Here is a 20,920-nt window from a genome sequence, read left to right on the forward strand (position 1 = left end):
GTTTGACTGAGTGTCTCAGATTCGGTGAGTGTGCGCTCTCAGGCAGGGAGCAAGACTGCGAGCAGCCCCAGCAATGCTGCAAGCACTACAACAAGGCCTCGGACACAGCACACACACACACACACACACACACACACACACACACACACACACACACACACACACAATGAGTCCTTTGTGCTCCCTCTCCCTGGGTACTGTAGGGGTGCGGTATGCCTTGTCAGCTATGCCAGCTAGCATGGGGCCAGCCCGCCCGGCGGCCCAGGAGCCCTCTTGGGGCGAGTGTGTGTGTGTGTGTGTGTGTGTGTGTGTGTGTGTGTGTGTGTGTGTGTGTGTGTGTGTGTGTGTGTTTCCGTAGGAGACACCAGGGCGCCCATGATCGAACTCTTTACTCTGCAGTAGTTTAACTTTCTCAGCCCTTTAAGCCATGTTTTAACAACCACGCACAATAAACTGTGTTGCATCACAACAAAGGAAGAAGCACTCATTCATCTTCTTTTAACGAAAAGTCACAGTGAGAGCTGTTCAAACGAGAATCACCTTCTGAGCTTTGAATGAGTGTGTTCAAGGAGCTTGTTGTGTTGCTGTGGGGAGCAACAAGTAGACAACAATGCCTTCAAATTGTCTTTGCTCTGATCATATTTCATTTTGTGAATGAATCTTAAGTGCATTCTCCACATTTTGTTTGCCCCTGTAGATGTGGGTTTAAAAACGAATACAGAGCCACCCTGTGATTTATGAAATACGACTGAAATAAGATGGGATCAGATGAAATAAGGAAGCGGCTTCACACTGATCTTGGGTGGTTTCTGTGAAGGATCACATGATGTGTCCAGCCACCACGCCACTTCAGCTACCGGGCGTCTGGGGCACTTACGCCCCTGTTGCCACGGCAACGCTGTCATTGTGCCTCGCGGTGGGGCTTGGAGCTGGTGCATGAGAGCATGAGTGCACATACGCAGGAGATATTTCCCAGGCAGTGACTGGTACAGCTTCCCCGGAAATGAAGAGAACGCATGTCCACGTTTCCAGAGCTTGACGTTAATATTTTCCCAAGAATCTCTCTGACATGATGCAGCTTCAGCTTCTGCAATGTGAAAATTTTAGTCTTTTCTTTGTTGTCATACATGATTTAATCAACATTAGTCTTCAGATCTTCAGGCAGATGGCTTCTCTGGGTTGTGGATACGGGTGGGAGGCTTCACGCTGTTGACTCAGTGCGGAGTTCAAGGAGAAAGCTGAAGTGGAGCCCCTTCTCCTCCTCCTCGTCCTCATCCTCATTCTCATTCACAGCCCAGTTAGTTGAGGTGGCTCAGACACCTGATTTTCCTTTTGTTGGAGTTCTGCCAGGCCAAAAGACATTAAAGCTCACGACCCAGTGGAGCAGTCAGAGGCCCCGGTCAGGCTTTAGGTAGTTGAAGAGCTCTAGCTGGAGGAAAGTTGTCATCAAGTGGCGCAGGACGCTTCCTCCATAGAGCAATGGATGGACGAAACATTAGTTTATCAAACATCACCAAGGGCTTTTTCCCCCTCTGTTGACTGATGTTTCATATGTAAGTGTGTCATTTTAATCTACGAAAATGGATATTTTCTGAATATAATGGTACTTAATCTGATAATAATGAAAAGGAAAAAAAATATGATGATGTGACGCCACAAATGGAAGAGTGGCATGCTGAATAGTTGTAAATATAAGTACTGGCTTTGTCTTTTTCTTCCACGGGGAAAAAAACTGGTTTTCTCATTAAATGTTTGAGCAAAATCTCCTTAGAATATAATATACTAATAATAATACTAATATACTGTTATTAAATGTTCTCTTTGAACAGAAGACAATATTAGTAGCAACAGTGATACAGTTACCTTTTATGTGTCTGTAGCTTCTGATTAGTGTTTTGAAGTAACTTCACTAAGAGCATTTCTTCTCTTGTTTATGTTTCCTCAATCAGAAAAAAGCCAAAGGTGAGGAACTATTCGAGCAGATCATGTATCACTTGGATATCGTCGAGAAAGACTACTTCGGACTGCGTTTTATGGACTCTGCACAAGTTCCGGTAAGACTGGAGATCCACTTTGTACAAATGTTTCCCTGAACTGAAAGGACTATTATTATCTTTATTTTTTACATGTTGGATATTTTTCAAAAACAATTAATGACAAACTACAGGTGAGAAAATGTATTGCATTGGTGTAATGAATTCATTTTTTCCCCCCTTAAATGTAAATAATTGTTCTAAAATATCTGCTCTGGATCTGAAATGCACTTACTTCTCGCTGTTAGTTGAGAATATATTTTGTAGTGTGCAGTGTTTCATTTACTTTTTGTTTGTTTTTTTTGCATTTTTGTAGCCCTTTGATTTCCCTCTTAAGGTGGTCTTGCTTGTTCTGGTTTAAGAGAACCCAGCAATAATTTCTATTATTTGTGGATATATGAGCGGTCAGCTGCACCCTGGTCATTCACCAAACAGAGTCAGCTTGGGAGTTCGTCTGAGTACAGCAACAGATGGTATCTGGTGCCGTTCGATTGTCATGTAACTAGAGCTGGACGATATGGGAAAAAAGTCTTTTCACAATCATATATTTTTTTAATCAATATTGATATAAATCACAATATAAACAAATCACTATTTTTGTTCATTTCAAATGATCTCTGTTACACTTTAGTGACACTTGAATATATCAGAAGCTTGATTTTTATTTAAATATTTATTTTCCTTTGACATGTAACACTATAGAACTGGCAGGATGTGATGGACTCCAGCAGCTCACAGTTTACTGTATTTTCTTGTCTTTGTTGCAACTCGTTAGTACATTTTACAGGCAGTGAGTGAATTCCTAACTGATAAATCCCACCGAAGTGATCCGACATGCGTTCAGAGCAGCTGACTGCCAGAGACCATTCTTGTTTTGAACTCTGACCAACACCATAAGTGTCTAAATCACCGGTGACTCATTTCTGCAGGAGCTTGGGAGACGGGAGAGACTTTCCCTTGCAGTGAGAAGGCTAACAGGATTGGTTATGGAGGTCTTTGCAGCACCGGGAGTCAGGCCGCCCTCTTACACAAGCTGCTTTAAGTCACCGGGCTGCCAATGACCCCGTTCCTGCTCTGTGATACTCTGTGAAGGCCGTGGAAGGACGGGGCAGGGAGGCGTGAGCAGAGATGATTCAGAAGGGAGGGAAACCCAGGAGATGGGTGGAGAGAGAGAGAGAGAGAGAGAAAGAGAGAGAGAGAGAGAGAGCATGAGGGAGGGCTGCAAAAAGGAATGTGGGGGAGTGGAGAATAGAGAGCGCTCTTAGTTCCTGTGTTATCTCTCTGCCTCTCTCTCTCTCTCTCTCTCTCGCTCTCTGACTTACACATGGGCTCACCAAGCACCACCTCCTCTCCTTGACATTGTTCATGCCTCACAGAGCCTGAACTTCCAAGAAGAATTACCATACAGAGCAGAACAGTGTGTGTGTGTTTGTGTGTGTGCAGAATTCAGCTTTTCATTAACTTAGCGTGACACTTTTGTGGATTCACCCACTTGCTCAAACAATTGAACATTGAATATAATTTGTTTTCACTGATTCCTTCCCTGTGTCTTTTTCAGCACTGGCTTGATGTCACAAAAAGTATTAAAAAACAAGTAAAAAGTAAGTAATGGAGACCTTGCTTTTATTCCCCTCAACATTTAAAAACATCTAGTGCGGATTGATTTTCACTGTATTTGGTATCAAAGGCGTAGTTCCACTGTCATGCCTGTGTTTGTTCGGAATACATCATTATTTAATCCGAGTAGAATTCACTCAGCCGCCGTTCTGATCGCTCTTCTAGTCGGCCCACCGTACTGCCTTCACATGAGAGTCAAGTTCTACTCCTCAGAGCCCAACAACCTCCACGAGGAGCTCACCAGGTGAGTTTCTCGCCGTGGCTCATCTCATAAACCCAAGGTCAACAGTCCTAACGTCACCTCCGCCCTCCGCCTCACACCTTCCTGCCATGAGACACTAAATCCACAGTCGCTCCCAACGGTGGACCAACAGCTTGGTGGACTTTGACTTGTCAGTATGTTGTATAATGCAAACTGCAATACAACTTGTATTGCAGTTTTGAGATGGCCTCTTTTTGGTAATGTGTTCAGTGCATGCAGCAACACAGCTCAAGATTGAAGTTTGCACGTACCTTGCAGCTTCAAACTATGCGATTTTGGCCTCGTCAGATGAAAGACGATCAGTTCTTGTGATATCGTAAATCATGGGAGGGATTTGGTGGTCGTAGCTCGTACAGTGAGAAGGAGCCATCAGGCAGCAGTCTTCATTGTCAATGTCACTACAGACAGATTCATTTCTGACGCTGGTAAAAACTTCACCTGTGACCTACACACTGCAGGATAGTTGAGCCGAATTCCCCTCCTATTGGCTGGACAGCTCTGACTCTGACTCACCAGGATGTTGCAGGCGCTGCTTATAAAATCCCCTCCTCAGCTGTCAGTGTGACATTTGACTACACAAGATTTAGAATATTGAGCATGAAGATCGTGCTGGTGAGTGTTTGGAAAGCAGCACAAAGAGTGAAAGCAGAGGGAAGTCCGCAGTATAGAGGGTTAAATGAATGGTGACAAAAACCCAAGTAGTCTTGGCAGGAGTCATCCAACCGAACCGAACCTCTGAATTTTGATGACAATTCTAAGCAAATAAATTGTGATTTACATTCTACCCAAAGTCATGCTGCCCGAGTGCACACGACACACCATACGCTCAGAAGAGATCCATCTTTTGTCGTCTTCAAGTGTGTGTGGTCTCTAAATCGGCGAAGGTTTGAAGAATCCTCTAGTGCGCACCAGCCTTAGTCACGCAGCAGAAAATGACGGTCACAACTACACCGACGCAGCAACAAAAACAATAGTTGGCAATTTCACAGGGAGGTAAAGTGTTTTATCACGTCCACATGCTTTCATACCGAAGATTTTCTCTTTACATAAAGGCAACAAGAACAACAGCTTCATTGTCTTTTAGCATTATGTGTAACTTGGAGTCACCTGTTGCACTCAGTCTTCCCCAGAATAACTGAATCTTGCCTGAACCTATAACATTGTTGATACAGTGCAACGTGCCACCGTGCAGTCAAACGTTCCGCCGTATTCAGGCTGATGAAATCCACGTCACACAGTTTGTCGGAGCATTTAGATGAAACTGAGATGGAAACCCGATAGGCCTGAATTAGAGCAAGTCAAATGGCTCAGCTGCTCCATGCTGGTTGAAGCATTACTGTTAGCCATTGATCCAAATCATCATTTGTCTTTGTGTTTCTTGCAGCCTGATCCGTGAGCGTCTCACTAACGCTCATTGTGTTTGTCTTTCAGATACCTGTTTGTTTTACAGTTGAAGCAAGACATCCTCAGTGGCAAGTACGTATCTTCCAGAAGCATTACTTGTATAAACCTTCTCCAGCTCCATGTGGGCTCAAAAACAAGCAAACCTAATCTACTTAACTCTACTCTGATCACACACACCCTGTAGCTTTTTTTTTTTAGTCTTTTTTTTTTTTTTTAACACAATTAACCGACGCAGCCTCTGCGGGTGGGACGCCCTGCTCCCGTGTTTGCTCAGCACGGCGTGTGTGTGTGGGTATCTGCTCTGATTGTTCAGTGGTTGACAGAGTGAGACCATTGCAGTGCAGGCAAGAACCGATAAGAAGCAAAACACAGGGTGAGCAAACGTCGGCTCACCTGATTACTCGGTGCTGCTGCGTGTGCTCATTCCCCTGACACATGAACTTTTATCACTGCTGACGGTCACACCGCGTTCGGCACGATTAAATTGACCTCAGCAGTACAGGGTGTGTCCGTGAGCTGGTCGTGAATTTGTTCCGTCGGTGATTATGACCTTATGACATTTGTTGAACAGAATCTATGTGACTACGAAGAAAATAAACGTATTGATGTTGTTGTGACTGATGCTTGATCTGTATGTTTTCAGGTTGGAGTGTTCGTTTGAGACAGCGGTGGAGTTGGCCGCCTTCTCACTACAGGGTAGGTACAGCAGGACCGTCTGCAGTCCAGCTCTGTTTATTAGTAACCTGAAAACGCCTCTACAGCTGCTGCCAATATTTGTCCATGGTAGATTTAAGGTCAAACAAGTCTGCAGGGCTCTCACATGTGTCTTTGCTGCAGTTCAGTAACAACTTAAATCTGCAACGCTTCCGTCTTCTAACACCTGGTTTCTTTTTGGGAACAAACTGAACTGAGTGAGCGGTTTGTCGTCATGTGTCTCCTCTGGTTTGAAAGTTCAGTGCAGTCATTTACTTTGATACAACACAATTGAAGCTAAAGCTCAACCGAGCTGCTAATTGTTGCATCCACTAGTGTTGTTTTGTCTTTTATGTAGGTGCACACCACAGTTAACAAATGTACATTACTCACAGCTGCACTCGGCGAGCCGATCTGCACAGAGCTTGCGTTTCCATCACAGTCCGCTCGGCGCGTCGCTCTGCTGACAGTACGGAGCATCTGTTTCTGACTGAAGTCGTATCAAGCTGAGCAGCGGAGCTCGAGACAGACAGGAAGCGTGGAGTCAACCCAGTCATTTTCTGTATAAATTTCTCTTCATATGTTCGAATACCTGGTAGCCAGAACTCAGAAACGTTTACTTTGACTGTGTGGTGAAACATTTATAAACTATTTCTAAAAAAAAAAAAAAAAAAAATAGTAATTGCAAGTGCTTATATATTCTGCTTGGAAAGTCCTCTGATATAAGCACTGTATAAAAACTGTGGTATCCATGCACCCCTACTTTATTTACAACAGAATGTAACTAAGATGCTGGACTGCAGTGTAAATCAAGCGTGACGCTCACTTTGTCCCTGATGACGTTGAATAAGTTGTGTCGGGTCGAAGCCCCGCTTCCTGACAGCGCCTGGTCACATCAGTTGATCCCTGCGTCTCTGTGCTGCGAGAGAATTCCTTGATCTTCTTTCTTTCGGTCAGTCACGGCCGCCTCTGTAAATCACCGTCTGCTCCGAGTTAACGCTACTGGAAACGGAGCCGCCGCGGTCACCGAGGCACAGGAACTTCCTCCACGACAATAAGGCTGCAAATCAAGGGGAGCCGCGGCTCTGAATGGAGCAGATTGTAAACGCAGGCAGCAAAATCGTTTCTTTTTTTTGGTTTTAAAGAAAAACACAGAATTTCAAAATTGCACCTTCTCCCCTGTGTCTTAAAATGCTACTGCTGTTATTCAGCTGTCACACTTTCAGCTCACAAAAGTGCAAATGAAGCAGAAACTGATTGCATTTCCTCTTCCAGCGTCAGTCAGCCAACTCCACACACCCCAACTCCCCGTATGTGTGCCTTTCATTGGTCACAAATACTAAGTTTACCTGCAAGAGCAGTTTGAGTCCTTTCAGGGGAACAAAGACGGAGTCACCACAGACGTTGGTGGAATGAGCTTTGCGTGCACAAACCCTCGGGTGCACACATACACACAGTCACTGTGGGGTAAATGCCAGCTCATTAGTGTGCTGTCCTCTTCGGAGGCCCCCTAATCCAGCACCCTCTCTGTTTTTGCTTTTCCCTCAGCTGAGCTTCCTCTGTTTATCTGAATCATACTGTAGAGCCGCTTCTTTCTGTGTGTCCTGAGACGTTTCTCACAGCTGCAGCGGTGGAAGAACCTCGGGCAAATCTCTGTGTTTTTCCAGAGGCAAAACTTCATCTGAGCCCAAAGCCCTGGGTGTCTGTCCCGCTTCTTCATAGCGCCGTGCTGAGTGCAAACTGTTTCTTGTTTTCACCTCATTACTCATTTTCCTCCTGCCTGAACCGCTTTGGGTTTTTATCAAGCCTGTACCTAATACGTTCTGCCAGGTCAGGTACTAATCTTCCCCTCCGCTGATGATACAGCAGCTTTTAAACACAGATCTTGTCAGTTATAGTCAAACCTAAATGTTTTCATGTGTTAAATCACACAGAAACCCACTAACAGCCCGTAAACATGTGCATCTGTGTGTTTTCAGCTGAGATGGGGGACTGCGATCCATTAGAGCATAATCTGGACCTGGTGTCTGAATTTCGCTTCGTCCCCAACCAGACAGAAGACGTGGAGCTGGCTATATATAACATGTGGAAGGACTGCAGGTAAAGACTTTCAGTTTAACAGAGTGCTGCCATAAAGGGATATATCGATTGTAGAGCTGCTTCACTGTCTTTTTTGTTATATAATCCACATTCCATCAAGATAGATGTCATTTTTTTCTTATCTATTCGTCTTGGATCTTTGTGCTGCATCTGTTTTTTATCTCCTCTCGTTGCCATTCATCTCCTGCAGAGGTCAGACACCGGCTCAAGCTGAGATTAACTACCTGAACAAAGCCAAGTGGCTGGAGATGTATGGCGTGGACATGCACATGGTCAAGGTAACCCGCACAGTCCACATGGACATTCATGGAGAATCAAAGAGGGTTCTTCCTCCTTAAACTGTGCAGTAGCTTTAATCTTTCACTGCTGGCGTCTCTCTTCATGTCTAGGCTAGAGATGGTAATGAGTACAGTCTGGGTCTGACTCCCACTGGAGTCCTGGTGTTCGAAGGACAAACCAAGATCGGGCTCTTCTTCTGGTAGGTTTTGTTCCTGACATATTCCTTCAGATATTAGTTTTTCAGTGCTTTTCAGAGATGAAGTGATGATGTGTTTGTTTCTTTGAAAATGTCGCAGGCCCAAAATCACTCGTTTGGATTTCAAGAAAAGCAAGCTGACGCTGGTGGTGGTGGAGGATGACGAACAGGTGAGTGTCAAATGTTGAGACATGCATCCAGCTACTGATTTCAATCATACACAGATTACAGTACCTGTGTCCCTGTACCTGCCTGACACTCTGCATATCTTCAGTGACAGATAGAAGTCCGAGAACTTGCTGAACTTTGTTGCTCTACCAAAAAGTTTCAGTTATTCGGTTTTATAAAACGAACCTGAATTTGTGGTGATTCAAAGTATCTTGATTGTAAGAATATAATCTCATACGCCCAATTATAAAGGTATAAACTAAGGTGGACCGTACAAGTCTTTTTTTTTTTGAAAAACATTGTAAAGCAAGCAGAGTTCTGTGTTATTTCCTCATGAAAGGCCTTTTTTATTTACCCCCTCAAAAAAAGCTGTGTTTGAAGTTCTGCCCGAGCCCTGAAAGAGGGTAGAACTAAAGCCAAACGAAACGAGCTCTGGTACTGTAATACTCTGAGGATTGTGAGTATGAGAGCGGAGGAGAGTCTGCTTATGTCCATCCGGGGGTCTTTGAGTGAGGTTAATAAAGAAGCCTGCCCCCTCTGGTATTCCTGGTATGCACCATTCTCCTACACAGTACACACACACACACACACACACACACACACACACACACACACACACACACACACACACACACACACACAGAGTTCTCGCCTCCCAACTCCATCCTGCACAGACGCATGCTGCATACTGTATGTTAGTTTTGCCGGCGGTGGGATTTACTGTGCAGTCTGAGCTTTCTGCGTATCACACCTCGGGCCATGAAAGATCACTGAAAGGAGCCGGCTGCAGCAGCAGACAGTGTTTACCTCAGTCTGTCACCTCTTCCTACCACTTCATCCAACTTAGCGGCAGCCGTGTCGACAGTCCATCACAGAGAAGCGTTATCTCACACACACACACACACACACACACTGATGACTGGTGGCTGTGCCGCTGTACAACTTCAGTTTCTTTGTAACAGAAATCTTGGAACTTGCATTGGGTTGTTGCTCCAGTCTCAGGTGGAGTCCATTGATTATTAGGTTATGAGTTTCTGTAGTGTGTATTTTCTGCAGCATGAGTACTGATCTGATTCATGGAGGCTGCTCTAAGTGCAGCTGAGAGGAAATGAAAAACAAAGTATGAGCATAATGCTGGAGCGACTCCAGGGTGAGTTTTGTAACTGGCCGTGGTGCCAGGCAGACTTCCATCCAGCCCTGGAGGTGAAATCAGATTAATGAGACAGCACCTGCATGGCCAGCTCAGGCGTTCATTCCTCACGTATCAGTCTCGAAGTTGTGCTGAAACTTACTTAATCTAGAACTGAACCAGAAAAGTTGGTGTTGAAACCAATGATTTGGGGAAAATTAGCCCAGTATTTATTAGCAGTGTTGCTGTACTGAAACTTTCTCCTCTGTTTTACCCAAAGCTAACCTCATGCTCACCTCCCCCAGGGCAAAGAGCAGGAACACACGTTCGTCTTCAGGATGGACCATCCGAAGGCCTGCAAGCATCTGTGGAAGTGCGCCGTGGAGCACCACGCTTTCTTCAGGCTGAGAGGGCCGGTACAGAAGAACTCCGCTCGCTCCGGATTCATCCGCATGGGATCCCGCTTCAGATACAGGTACAGAGACGCAGGCGGGCTGTGTCTGCTCCAGGCTGGGAGGATGTGGGGGCGGTGCAGGGGGTGATTTCTGTTTGAATGAAATGCTCGGGAGGTTTGAGTGTTCAGCCTAAGAAAGGTAGTCACATCTGAAGAGTCTCGGTCTGTTCTGCCAGGTTTCTCCATCATACGCTCTTAAAAATAATCCACATTTTGCTCATCTTCTTTAAGTATTTCTTTATGAAAGTAAGAGAATCAATAAATCGCTGTGGAGAGATCCTTTTCATGCGGTGACTGCTGTTGAACCGAGTGCCACACGTGTTCGTTTCTGCGCAGCGCGTTCGGGAGTACCAGCATGATAATCCCAGTTTGACATACAGCACTGCGTCATTCTCTGTACGTACGAGAAAACCCACATGTGTGTACACACAGATACTCGCAGTGGTTAGTCGTCGGGCTGCCAGCGGCCAGCGAGTTGTGTTTAAACATTACCCAGTTGGATAAGCATTGGTGGCAGTGTTGACTTTGCTCCGGGGTCGCAGGGGTTTGTTGTTAATGAACGGCTATCGCCTGGACGGGCCTGGAGTTCAGCAGGGGTCATTCCTCTGCCTGTTGTTTTTTTTTTTTGAGACAATGAGATCCACCCAAAAATAACCAACAGCTGGTTTTTACATTGAATACTTGTGTTGGGTGATCGCAAGTGTGAAATAAAGGTCTGTGTTTGGTTTGGCCAGTGGAAAGACGGAGTATCAGACGACCAAGGCCAATAAAGCCAGGAGGTCGGCCTCGTTTGAGAGGAGACCCAGTCGACGTTACTCCAGGAGAACCATGCAGAACAGAGGTGAGGAACACACACACACACACACACACACACACACACACACACACACACACACACACACACACACACACACACACACACAGCTCTGCTGCTCATCCTGCAAATGCATGTCCATTACCTGCCTACCACTTTTTCTAAACAAAATAAAGAGGCTTACTCAGCATATGTAACTTATTAGCAGGAGGCATTGTTGCAGTTGTCTAACCCAAATCCTGATTTTTTTTTAGAAAGCTTTTTATGTCCAGTCCTTTGGGGTTTGCACTTGTTTTTCATTCCCAACAGCTGTCATTTATCTGTATGCAACTTGATCAATGTGATAACAGTATTTGATTGGATGTTACTTAAGAAGAGGTGAAGCTTTTCAGAGTCCAGCCGGAAGCTTTACAGTCCTGCTATTAATGTCTATTCACGGCCAGGGTGAAGAAACACGACCATAACAACAAATCCAAAGGAAGAGAAATGCATACGACGGTCATCTCGCAGTACCATAATAGTATTTAATTAACAGTTTTCTAGTATGCGAGATAAAAATTCCTCCAGGACTCATGTTACAGAAGATTTGTCCGTGTTTGCCCTTTGAATCATTCTTTCCGATCATCTTCACAACATGTATAATGTATTGTTTTTATCTGTTCTTTACAGGCCATTACCACCCCCAGGAGTAAGTATAATGTCTTCTAATAATGTCATTACGTTTAGCTGTTGTTTGATTCAGTAATTAGAGGATGTAATCAGTAATAATAAATGAGGTGTGTGGTTGGAAGTGCTGCTGTGTGACGCACGTTTCCGTCAGTTCGATCATAAGGCTGAAACACTGAGCCTTTTGTAACGGCGCAGCGCGTGTGGGCCGAGATGTGATCTCACTCGTAGCTTTAAGCTGTCATGAGAAACGCTGAGTCAGAGCTTTTCCATGACAAACAGGACTTTTCATTTCACCTGATTGCACCAGCCGCCATGTCTGACGGCGCTGGTGCTGCTTGGATTATTTAAACCTGTGTGACGGATGAAGATAGCGTTAGTACAAATGAATCATGGGGTTTAGCAAGTCGGCTCATGGTCGGCTTCAAATTAGGAGAGTAACGGGAAAAGCATAGTCATAAATGAATCTGCGTTTCCCCAAATCTGCACGAGCTGCTCGACTTGTTCTTCATAGCTCTGTTCGGAGTAATGTTTGTGCCATGCATGAAAGGCTCTGGTTGAAAGTGGAGCAAAGATCAGCAAGCAGCCTTATCCTTCAGCTAAGTTGCATTTACAGTTTCCACAAACCAAACAAGCCTCCATGAGCTATGATCCTATATGTGATATACTAGTATTGCATAGTAGTGGATGTAGGACGTTCTTACACCCCAGGAAGAATAGCTGTTGCTGTACGAGGATGCTAAAAGAATTAAAAAGTAAAAATTGTCTCATAAAATCAACTCAGTAATTGCTTCTATGAGCCAATTCATGAATCCAAACTTATAATGTGTGATGCTTTATTATAGTTGTGCTATTATATGCTACATACTGTTTTATGCTTTAAATCAAACCTCACTTTGTGGCTTTTTACAGGGTTTTGTCCTCGGGTAATGGAGTCAGCTCCAGCAAAGACAGCAAGGTGAGAAGCAGAGCTGCTGTGAGCTTATATTCCTTCCTTTTAAATCCCCGTGTTTAGGAAAATACAAAAACATTAGAATAACGTATTGAAAGTAACAGTTAAGATTCCAGTATTATCCTCCATTACCTTTATCTTCTCCCTCTTGGCTCCTTTCAGTCTCTTCCGTTCTGACTTCTCGCTGTGATCGCTCTCTCGCTCCAGGTGGCTCCCAGCCGAGGTGCCTGGTCGGCGATGCCCGTGGTGGGCCCGGTAGCTGCTGCTGCCTGCGGACCAATGGAAATCGAGGCTCTGCCCCGGAGTCCCGGAGGAGAAAAAAGAAGGTCGGTAGCTCTGCTGATTTCAGTCTTCTGCACCTCAGTGTCCACACACACACACACCATCCCCCTCATATCTATTAAAGTCCACTCCAGCTTCCTGTGAGCATCATAACTGTTTCAGAAAACAGACGAGTCAGCTCTCTGAAGTTAATAGCCGATTCATTATTTTTATGTGCCAGTGGCGGCTCACAACCGCTCGGTGCTCGCTCAGGATGAAGAAAACAAAACCAGATTAGGGAAGGTTGGGGCTTGCCGACTGATCCCTGTCGGGTGCTGAAACAAGTGGGTGGATGGCTAGGTGTGTTTTTCATGGTCTAATGCCATGTGAGTGGCTTAGCATGGCTTATCCACAGCCCATATCTCATCCAGAGGCAGGAAGGAAGAGAGAGTCCAAGTGTATTTATGTCTGTTTTCATATGTATGAATCAGCCATTAACCAATAGTGCATTTCAAGAACAAACTTTGTTTTTAACCTTTGCATGAGTAATCAAGTATTTTTTTCCTATTTGTGTTAATTTTTCTCTACTTGGTTACCCTGATTACTTTTGTGTACTCCCAACAGTGTGATCAAACACACTCAAGAAATACTGATCATTTATGAGGTGTGTGTTTGTGCGTATTTTCTGGTATTCCTTGATAATATTTTCAGGGTTTCCTCTGTGTCACAGGAGGGAATAAAGTACTCTACAAGTTTTGCGCTGCTTGCTAAATCACGTACGCGTCAGATACATAAAGGCCCCGTTCCCATGACAACGATCAACTGGAAATGAAGTTATTCCATTTTAGAAGGTTCACGCTCAGACGACTACATTTAGAAACGATCTCTATACACACAGGGAAAACACTTTTGATGCATGTAGGTGCTGTAATACAACCGTGCACATGGGATTGGAGCGTTCAGTTCAAAGGAAAAGTGCAGATATTATCAGTCTTTAGAGAAAATATAGTGTATGTTAAATGTTGTTTTAAAAAGTGTTTACAAAATGCTTTTGAAAAACACGGCGTCTGTCTCCATGTAAACAGGCAAAATGTAACAAAACTGTCATTTAAACTGTTCAGCCAGATGTGAAAACCCAATGAGACTGAAAGTGATCCAGGTGAAGGATGAATCAGAAGGCTGGGATGTCATCCTCTAATAGGATGTTCAGAACGGCTCAATTTTTCATTGTGTTGGTGTTTATTCCTCCCTGCGTAGGCTACTGCCGTTCATGGCTCCTGTTCTTTAAACACCGCCTTTACGTCAGTTTCGTATGAGATGTGTGGATGCACGCATCCTGTTCCGATGTCGTGGGGATTGAAATGATGCGCGGATGCACCGCCATGTGCTTTATGAAGCTGCTCTCTTCTCTTATAAACCTGTGATGTTCCCTTGTGTGTTCCAGTATTAGCATGTACTGAGGACACATTGGTCCTGTCTGGAGGCAGGCTGGGTAGGTACATTCAAACCCCGAACCTTGACCGAGCTTTGGCTTTAACCAATCAATGGCTGCGCTGTGGGATCCCTGATTTTGGCTTTGGAAATTTTTTTTTTTTTTTTGTTTGGTTTTTTTTTCCCCTTTCCTCGCAGTGGACAGAGAGCAGTTGAGTGTGTTTCGCTGTTTGTCCGCTTTTGATCAGCATGAAATGCCGAACTAATTGGTGCAGGAAGTGGTGCTTTGATTTGGGGCGCTTGTATCTAGTGTCATGATTCAGCGACGTGATTTCAGCTTTTTAATCCGCTCTTTTCTGGACTCTGGTGCCTTTTAGTTTGTAGTTATCCTTTTCTTTTAGTCGTTCCGTGCATCCTGTCAACCACTCTCTCTTCCAAACTACAAAGTGCTTCACACGATTTGAGGACGGGAGGACGTTTTGCTGGCCACTGTCTCAATAGCTCGTAGAAGAACGAACGAAGAAGAATCAGGAAAACTCACTCACATGCTTTTGTTTCATTTCCTGACCTCGGTGCAGCTCCCTCTGGGAGAAAACAAACAAAAAAAAAGAAGCTGACTCAGATTTACAGCTCAGGCTGATTCAATATTTTGGAAAAGTAAATTTCCGCTCGGTTTTAATAAGAGGAATACGTGTACTGTAATTTCTACAGCAAAGTGGCTTTTTCCAGGATTTATTTTTCCATCTTTTCAATATTAGTTTAGTTTTTGGTCCAGAGAAATATGTTGAGTCCTTTTTTTAAGCTTTGCCTCTGTGTTGCTCTCAGATGGAAATTGGTTACCTAATAATAATAATAATAGCGGATCTTTAACTTTCAGAATATGCATTTATAACTGTGTTTTTTATTTTTTCAAAAACTTAAACCATCTTGCATCCCAGTTAAAAACAGTTATGTATTTATAAAAAAAATAAGCAAACTGTATATGTACTTTTTGGATTTTTAAGAAAATGTAATGGATTCGTACCTGAATTACTCTCTGTAAAGTAGGTATTATTATATGAGCAATGCTATAAATCCTCCAGAAGCTTCTTTACTCATCTTAATTTAAAAAGCTTTATGAACACCGACACAAGTGGTGCAGGTTCCTGAATATTTCATCAGCTTGAGATGTAACGCTTAAGATCTCTGGAGTTTTTGTTTTTTGCGCTATCGACCCATTAAAACCGTTTACTGGGTGAAGATGAGGAGGAGGCTGCTTTCACCTTCCTCCTCATGTCTTCCTCACTTCACTGAATTTTGCATGAAGCTCTGCAGCCCTCAGCTGGTTCCCCGCTCTCAGAAGATCCTTTAATGGGCCTGTTTCAAAGTTAATGTTATGCAACGCTTTCGTTTTCAAGAAATATCTCCAATGATGTCATTTAAATTTGGATGAATTCATTTGGTTTGTATCGGCGTGGAAACAGATCACGGATGTGATGCTTACTGATCGCCCACCAGGACTGGACATGCATGTAACTGGCAAATTAACAGCAAACTAATAATAAATGTGATAGCGCTGGTTACACTCAACCTTATAATATTAAGGAAATAGGTTTTTTTTTTTTTTTAAGTAACCCCTGATGTGTAGAAACTTGTGGTGAAAGCTAAATCAATAATCAGTTCAAATTCAAGAACTTCCTCTTTCAAATTCCAAACAAAAGGACGACAAAGATTTAAATATATTTGACAGTGGTGAAGTTAAAAACGCCGTTTATTACTCACAACTGATGCAGTTTTCACAATACAACCGAATGCTTATATTTGCTGCACAGATGAGATTTGTTCTTGATTCAGGCAAAATTTATCCGGTCATTTTCATAATGTAACGCCGGGCTGGTGAATAAATCTTACCTGTTTGCAACAGGCCAGATGTCAGACTCTTATGAAGCAGAAACTGAAGACGAAATGAACTTAAAAAAGAAGGTAAAATCAACAGCAGCTCTACTTCTGAGACCCTGCAAATGGTGTTGCACACAAGACAAAACTAAATCTCAGTGCACACGCTTCATTACTGAACCGAGTCTGGCTGAAATCTGAGTCTGTTTTCTCCAAAATCCCAATATTTCTGTTTTTCTTTGGCCATCACAGTACAAAGTGTGGCGTTTTCAAGCCATTAAGTTGGAGCTTTATCATCGTAACGATCGAAATTTACTCCTCATTTTGCTCTACTTCATCTCCCTGTTCTGTATAAGATTTTTAGAACTGAAACAAGCATTTAGAAGTTCCAGTGTCCCTTGCAGCTGTTTTCAGCCTCTCTGTATTGGCCGGCATGTTGTGCTTCGCCTCCTCTCTGACCCCGGCTCGTTCCTGTAAGCCCCCTCCGTTCTCTGAAACATCATCATATGGGAGACTGGATAAAGTCAAATGTCAGCGCCCTTGGAATTAATTTAGAAAACGTAATCTCATTTGCCAATGAGAGACTATATGGAGCATGTGGAGGTCAGCGGGAGTTCATCTGCCATCCACCTCGGCTTCAGCCGTCACGTTAGTCACTGTTTGGCGGTGGCAGCGGGGAAACGGAGCGCACGCTGCGGCCTCCCGTTCCCCCCCGTGGCACTGTCGGGGAAAAAAAAGGCTTTCGCCCTGGGCTTATAAACATTAGAAGCACTGATTTGACATAAGTCCTCAAACATCGGCCGCTGGAGGTGCAAAGCTGGGTCACCGATGCTCCAGAGACGTCCAGTCCACCTCGCTTAAGTCTGCTTCACCAAAGAGTTCATATGACAACATGTGTCACGGCACACTCCGGTGCACACAAAGTGTCGCAGAAGAACTGCGGCTCTGTGATGAACTTGAGCCGCGCCGCTCAGCCATGCTCGTCCTGTTCATTTATTCATGTTTATTACCATCCGCTATGCTCAATTGAAATGTAAAGAGAAGCACTAAACATTCGCTCGTGTGTTCCTCCTGCATGCAGTTGATCCACGTGCAGTGAAATGGATTTCCTCTTCCTCCTCCTGCATGTCTGTCGGCTTTACTTCTCCCATTCTCTGCTCATAATCACCGCTGTCGTTCCAGTGTCCTCACCTCAATCATTCTCACTACTTTTTTTTTTTTTTGTCTGTACATCCACCTCCTGTTTGTCCCCGTCCCCTCGTCCTTCTGTTTCCCCCAGGTCTCCCCCACCTCCCCCTCCTCCTCCTCCTCCTCCTCCTCTTCCTCCCCCACCACCATCCTCCCTGCTCACGTTGGACAGATGCGACCTGCAGACCACCGTTTCTAGTCAGCACACTGATAAGTGGAAACCCCTCGGCAGTGAAGTGACTTGTCCTTGAGAAACTTGATGATTTGTGCCACGGCCGCCGCCGTACGAGAAAAGCTCGTACGTCTGCTCGAGTTAAACATTCCTCAACAGAAAGGGTCGTTTATTCCATCAGGAACCACGAAGCGTTCCGTCTCGCCGGCCTTCTCCTGCCTCCTGTGTTTGACCCTCAGCCCAACGGCACTCTCGGAAAAGTTATTGCTCTTTCCCTGTCTGTCCTGTACACTTTTTTTTTTTTGTGACCTTCAGTCTGAGCCTCACAGTGAAACTGGCCGGTCGGGGTAAGATGGTATCGGTGCGAGACTCAGGAATTCAATTCCGCTCTCGACTCTGCAAGGAAACAATAGGTCACACAGTTCCCGGACAGCTCAAGCAAACCCTCATTTTCTAACAGATGTCTTGTTTTTATAATATTTCTAACTTGGTTGCTTTATATTTGATAAGTGGAAATTCTGTCAAATGATTTTTTTTTCGTATGAATTGTGTTTTATATATTCTTAGATTTTAAGAACGTGCTTCGATAAGAGGCATCACATCTTTAATATTTATCAAAAATGGGCAGAGACGAAACAAAAACCTGAAGAGAATCAGAGGAGTTGGAATGCATTCCAATAATTCCTCATCTGTTAGATTTCCTTTTTTTTCTCTCTCTCTCTCTGTCTCTCTACTTTCCTGAAAGCATTTGAGAAATGCAGCAGGATGCATGTTTGCGTCGTCTCTGCTGAATCTCAGTCAGGACTTAATAATAAAGCTGGTGTCGCCCTCGTGTTCAACAACCTCAGCGATTGAGCAAGAGCGCCTTAATAATGTTAAAAGCTAAATCAAAGTTTGATGAGAAATTGTTTGTGTACACTGTATTTGTTACACAGCGTCGGTATTTGCTGTAGACACTGTAAACATAGATACTATGAAGCTACTCGGTGATCAAGGTAATCGTAAATGTAGACCAGACTGTGTCGAATGCACTAAATGTCCACTTCAGCTACACTGCTATATTTATTGCACAGCTCAAACGATGAAGTTGATTCCTTTTTATTATTATCGTGACTTAGTTGAATGTTTACAACATCACTGTGACCAAAGGAGGTGCGTCTTTCCAAAACCGTCTGTGGTAAATCATTTCAGAGAATAAAAGATGGGACTTGACTCAACCTTCTGTGTGAACCGTAGTTCTATCTTCTCCCACTTCCAGTCATTCAGTCTGGATTCCACAACATGTGGAAGTGTTTACATGGATTTTTCAGTGCGTGGCCAAGAGTATTGTGTCTTTTCTGTGTGTGTGCGTTTGTTTTTAACTCCTGTCCTCCCCTGGCAGCACACGGCGGTGTGTGTGTACTTGTTATGTTGTGCTGCGTCTTCAGGCTACAGAAATATGAGGTAATTACCGAGCTGCTGGAGGAGCTTCCACCACAATCCACGTATCAAACACTTCGCCTCCAGCACCTGTGATTCTGAGAATATTACACCACAGCTTTTCCCATGAAACTTATTACTTATTTTGAATGCTTATTTTTCATGGACTGACCGTCTGTACCTTTCTGAAGAAGACATTAGATCTGGGGCTTGAACAGTGGACTCATGTCTCATATTCACTATTCATAATGTGCTTTCAATTGTAAAAGCATTTCCACTGCAAAGCCACTTATTTTTATGTTATCTTTGGGAAATGATCTACATGTATGTTTTAGTGTGTTTATCTTGTCTGATAAACCACCATGACTAAGTTTTACCATCTTGCTGGAGTCCCATTTAAGTCTTATGGATGATGCAGGTAAGGTAATCTGTTCAGACTTTGTTCAATTTTATGATTGATAAAACTTTTTCTTTATTAGAATGAACTCGCTGTGAAAGCCAGTCACCTGTCAGTTCTCACATCTGTTCCTCTTTTCCCCCCCTCCTGTATCCAGTCTGCCTGCGGTGGCTGACCTGATGGAGACGTGCATCGACGATGTCCTCAGGACGCCCGTCGTCCCATCAGCACCGGCGCCAGAGGAGGCCGGACCCAGCGGGGCCTACGCCGCGGCCGGCGGCGCTGCGGAGGATCCGCTCAGTCTCTCTGGTGAGACTGCAGAGTCTGCCATTTGACTGGAAACTGTTTTAAAGCCACATGTACCTTGCAAAGATCTGTTGTCCAACAGATCCGTCCCGTCTTAGTTTGCGTGTTCTCTCAGTCTCATGCTCGTCAGCTGGGTTTGGCTCCAGTAACCCTGTCATAAGATTGTTTTTGTTTCCTCAGAAGCAGCAGCTCGTCTGAAACAGCTGGAGCTGGAGAGCAGTCCACTTCCTCCGACGCCACGAAATAATGTCAACGTTAATGTGGCGATGAATAATCTGGTGGGTGACATGAAGCAATGTTTAGACAAGAGTAGCAAACGCCTTATTTTCTAATTTCATCTTTTTTCTTCAAAATGTGTTTCTGTTATTCTTATGCGGAGAATGTTTTCCCCTCTGCTCCAACAGGAGGACGTGGTGAAGCTGACAGAGAAGTGTGTCCTGAACAGCGCCGGCAGCAGTCCGGTGGTTACTCCGCTGCGCACCCCGGAGGATCTGAAGAGCAACATCCTGAAAGCTCAAGCTGAGGCCGCTGCCCTCAAGGTGCTCAGCAGCCTGCAGAAGTCTTTAATAAAACATTTACTGTCCTCCAAGTCTTTCTGTGTTAACTGGTTAACTTCCTGTAGCACAGATTCCTTCTATTCCTTCTAATCATTAGAGCACATTGAGGACTTGAGGCTCTCCTCACAGTTCTGGCTATTCGTAGATATGAGAGCATGTTAGTAGTTCTCCAATGCTTGTATGTAAAATCTCTCACACACTACTTCCATGTCCCTCTCTGTGCAGACTCCTTTGGAGGACCATGCTGTATCAGCTGGAGATAAAAACTGCAACCTGCAGGAGGCTTCCGCCAGGTATGAACACACACACACACTCACATCTTTTTAAACTTTATGTATACATAATGATAAAGTTATTTACTCTGCAACTTTCTGCATCTGTCAGTTGTCTAGAGAGGAGCCGTCATTGCCTGTGCTTCATTCTGTGCTTCATTGTCTTGAAATCCTCCCTCTGAGTCATGCCGAATGTTGGTGCATTGTCTCCAATCACCGAGCTCCCTGCTGCTCCAGCTGATTAACCTCTTGCATATTCATGAGGATTATTGGCA

General features: G+C 44.2%; 1 protein-coding gene across 1 annotated transcript in view; it reads left to right on the forward strand.

Annotated features, from left to right (window-relative positions):
* Window positions 1-20,920, forward strand: part of epb41l5 (erythrocyte membrane protein band 4.1 like 5) — a 31,697-nt gene that overhangs the window by 5,434 nt on the left and 5,343 nt on the right. The window contains exons 3-20 of the mRNA XM_030112853.1: window positions 1,950-2,054; window positions 3,592-3,634; window positions 3,816-3,894; window positions 5,344-5,388; window positions 5,960-6,012; window positions 7,989-8,109; window positions 8,300-8,387; window positions 8,499-8,587; window positions 8,685-8,754; window positions 10,187-10,356; window positions 11,070-11,176; window positions 11,819-11,837; window positions 12,728-12,773; window positions 12,975-13,093; window positions 19,668-19,819; window positions 19,997-20,094; window positions 20,221-20,355; window positions 20,599-20,666. Coding sequence (XP_029968713.1) covers window positions 1,950-2,054; window positions 3,592-3,634; window positions 3,816-3,894; window positions 5,344-5,388; window positions 5,960-6,012; window positions 7,989-8,109; window positions 8,300-8,387; window positions 8,499-8,587; window positions 8,685-8,754; window positions 10,187-10,356; window positions 11,070-11,176; window positions 11,819-11,837; window positions 12,728-12,773; window positions 12,975-13,093; window positions 19,668-19,819; window positions 19,997-20,094; window positions 20,221-20,355; window positions 20,599-20,666 — 1,607 coding nt within the window. The remainder of the gene's footprint in view (window positions 1-1,949; window positions 2,055-3,591; window positions 3,635-3,815; window positions 3,895-5,343; window positions 5,389-5,959; window positions 6,013-7,988; window positions 8,110-8,299; window positions 8,388-8,498; window positions 8,588-8,684; window positions 8,755-10,186; window positions 10,357-11,069; window positions 11,177-11,818; window positions 11,838-12,727; window positions 12,774-12,974; window positions 13,094-19,667; window positions 19,820-19,996; window positions 20,095-20,220; window positions 20,356-20,598; window positions 20,667-20,920) is intronic.

This window comes from Salarias fasciatus, chromosome 16 (genome assembly GCF_902148845.1).
Source record: "Salarias fasciatus chromosome 16, fSalaFa1.1, whole genome shotgun sequence".
Taxonomy (NCBI): Eukaryota; Metazoa; Chordata; class Actinopteri; order Blenniiformes; family Blenniidae; genus Salarias; species Salarias fasciatus.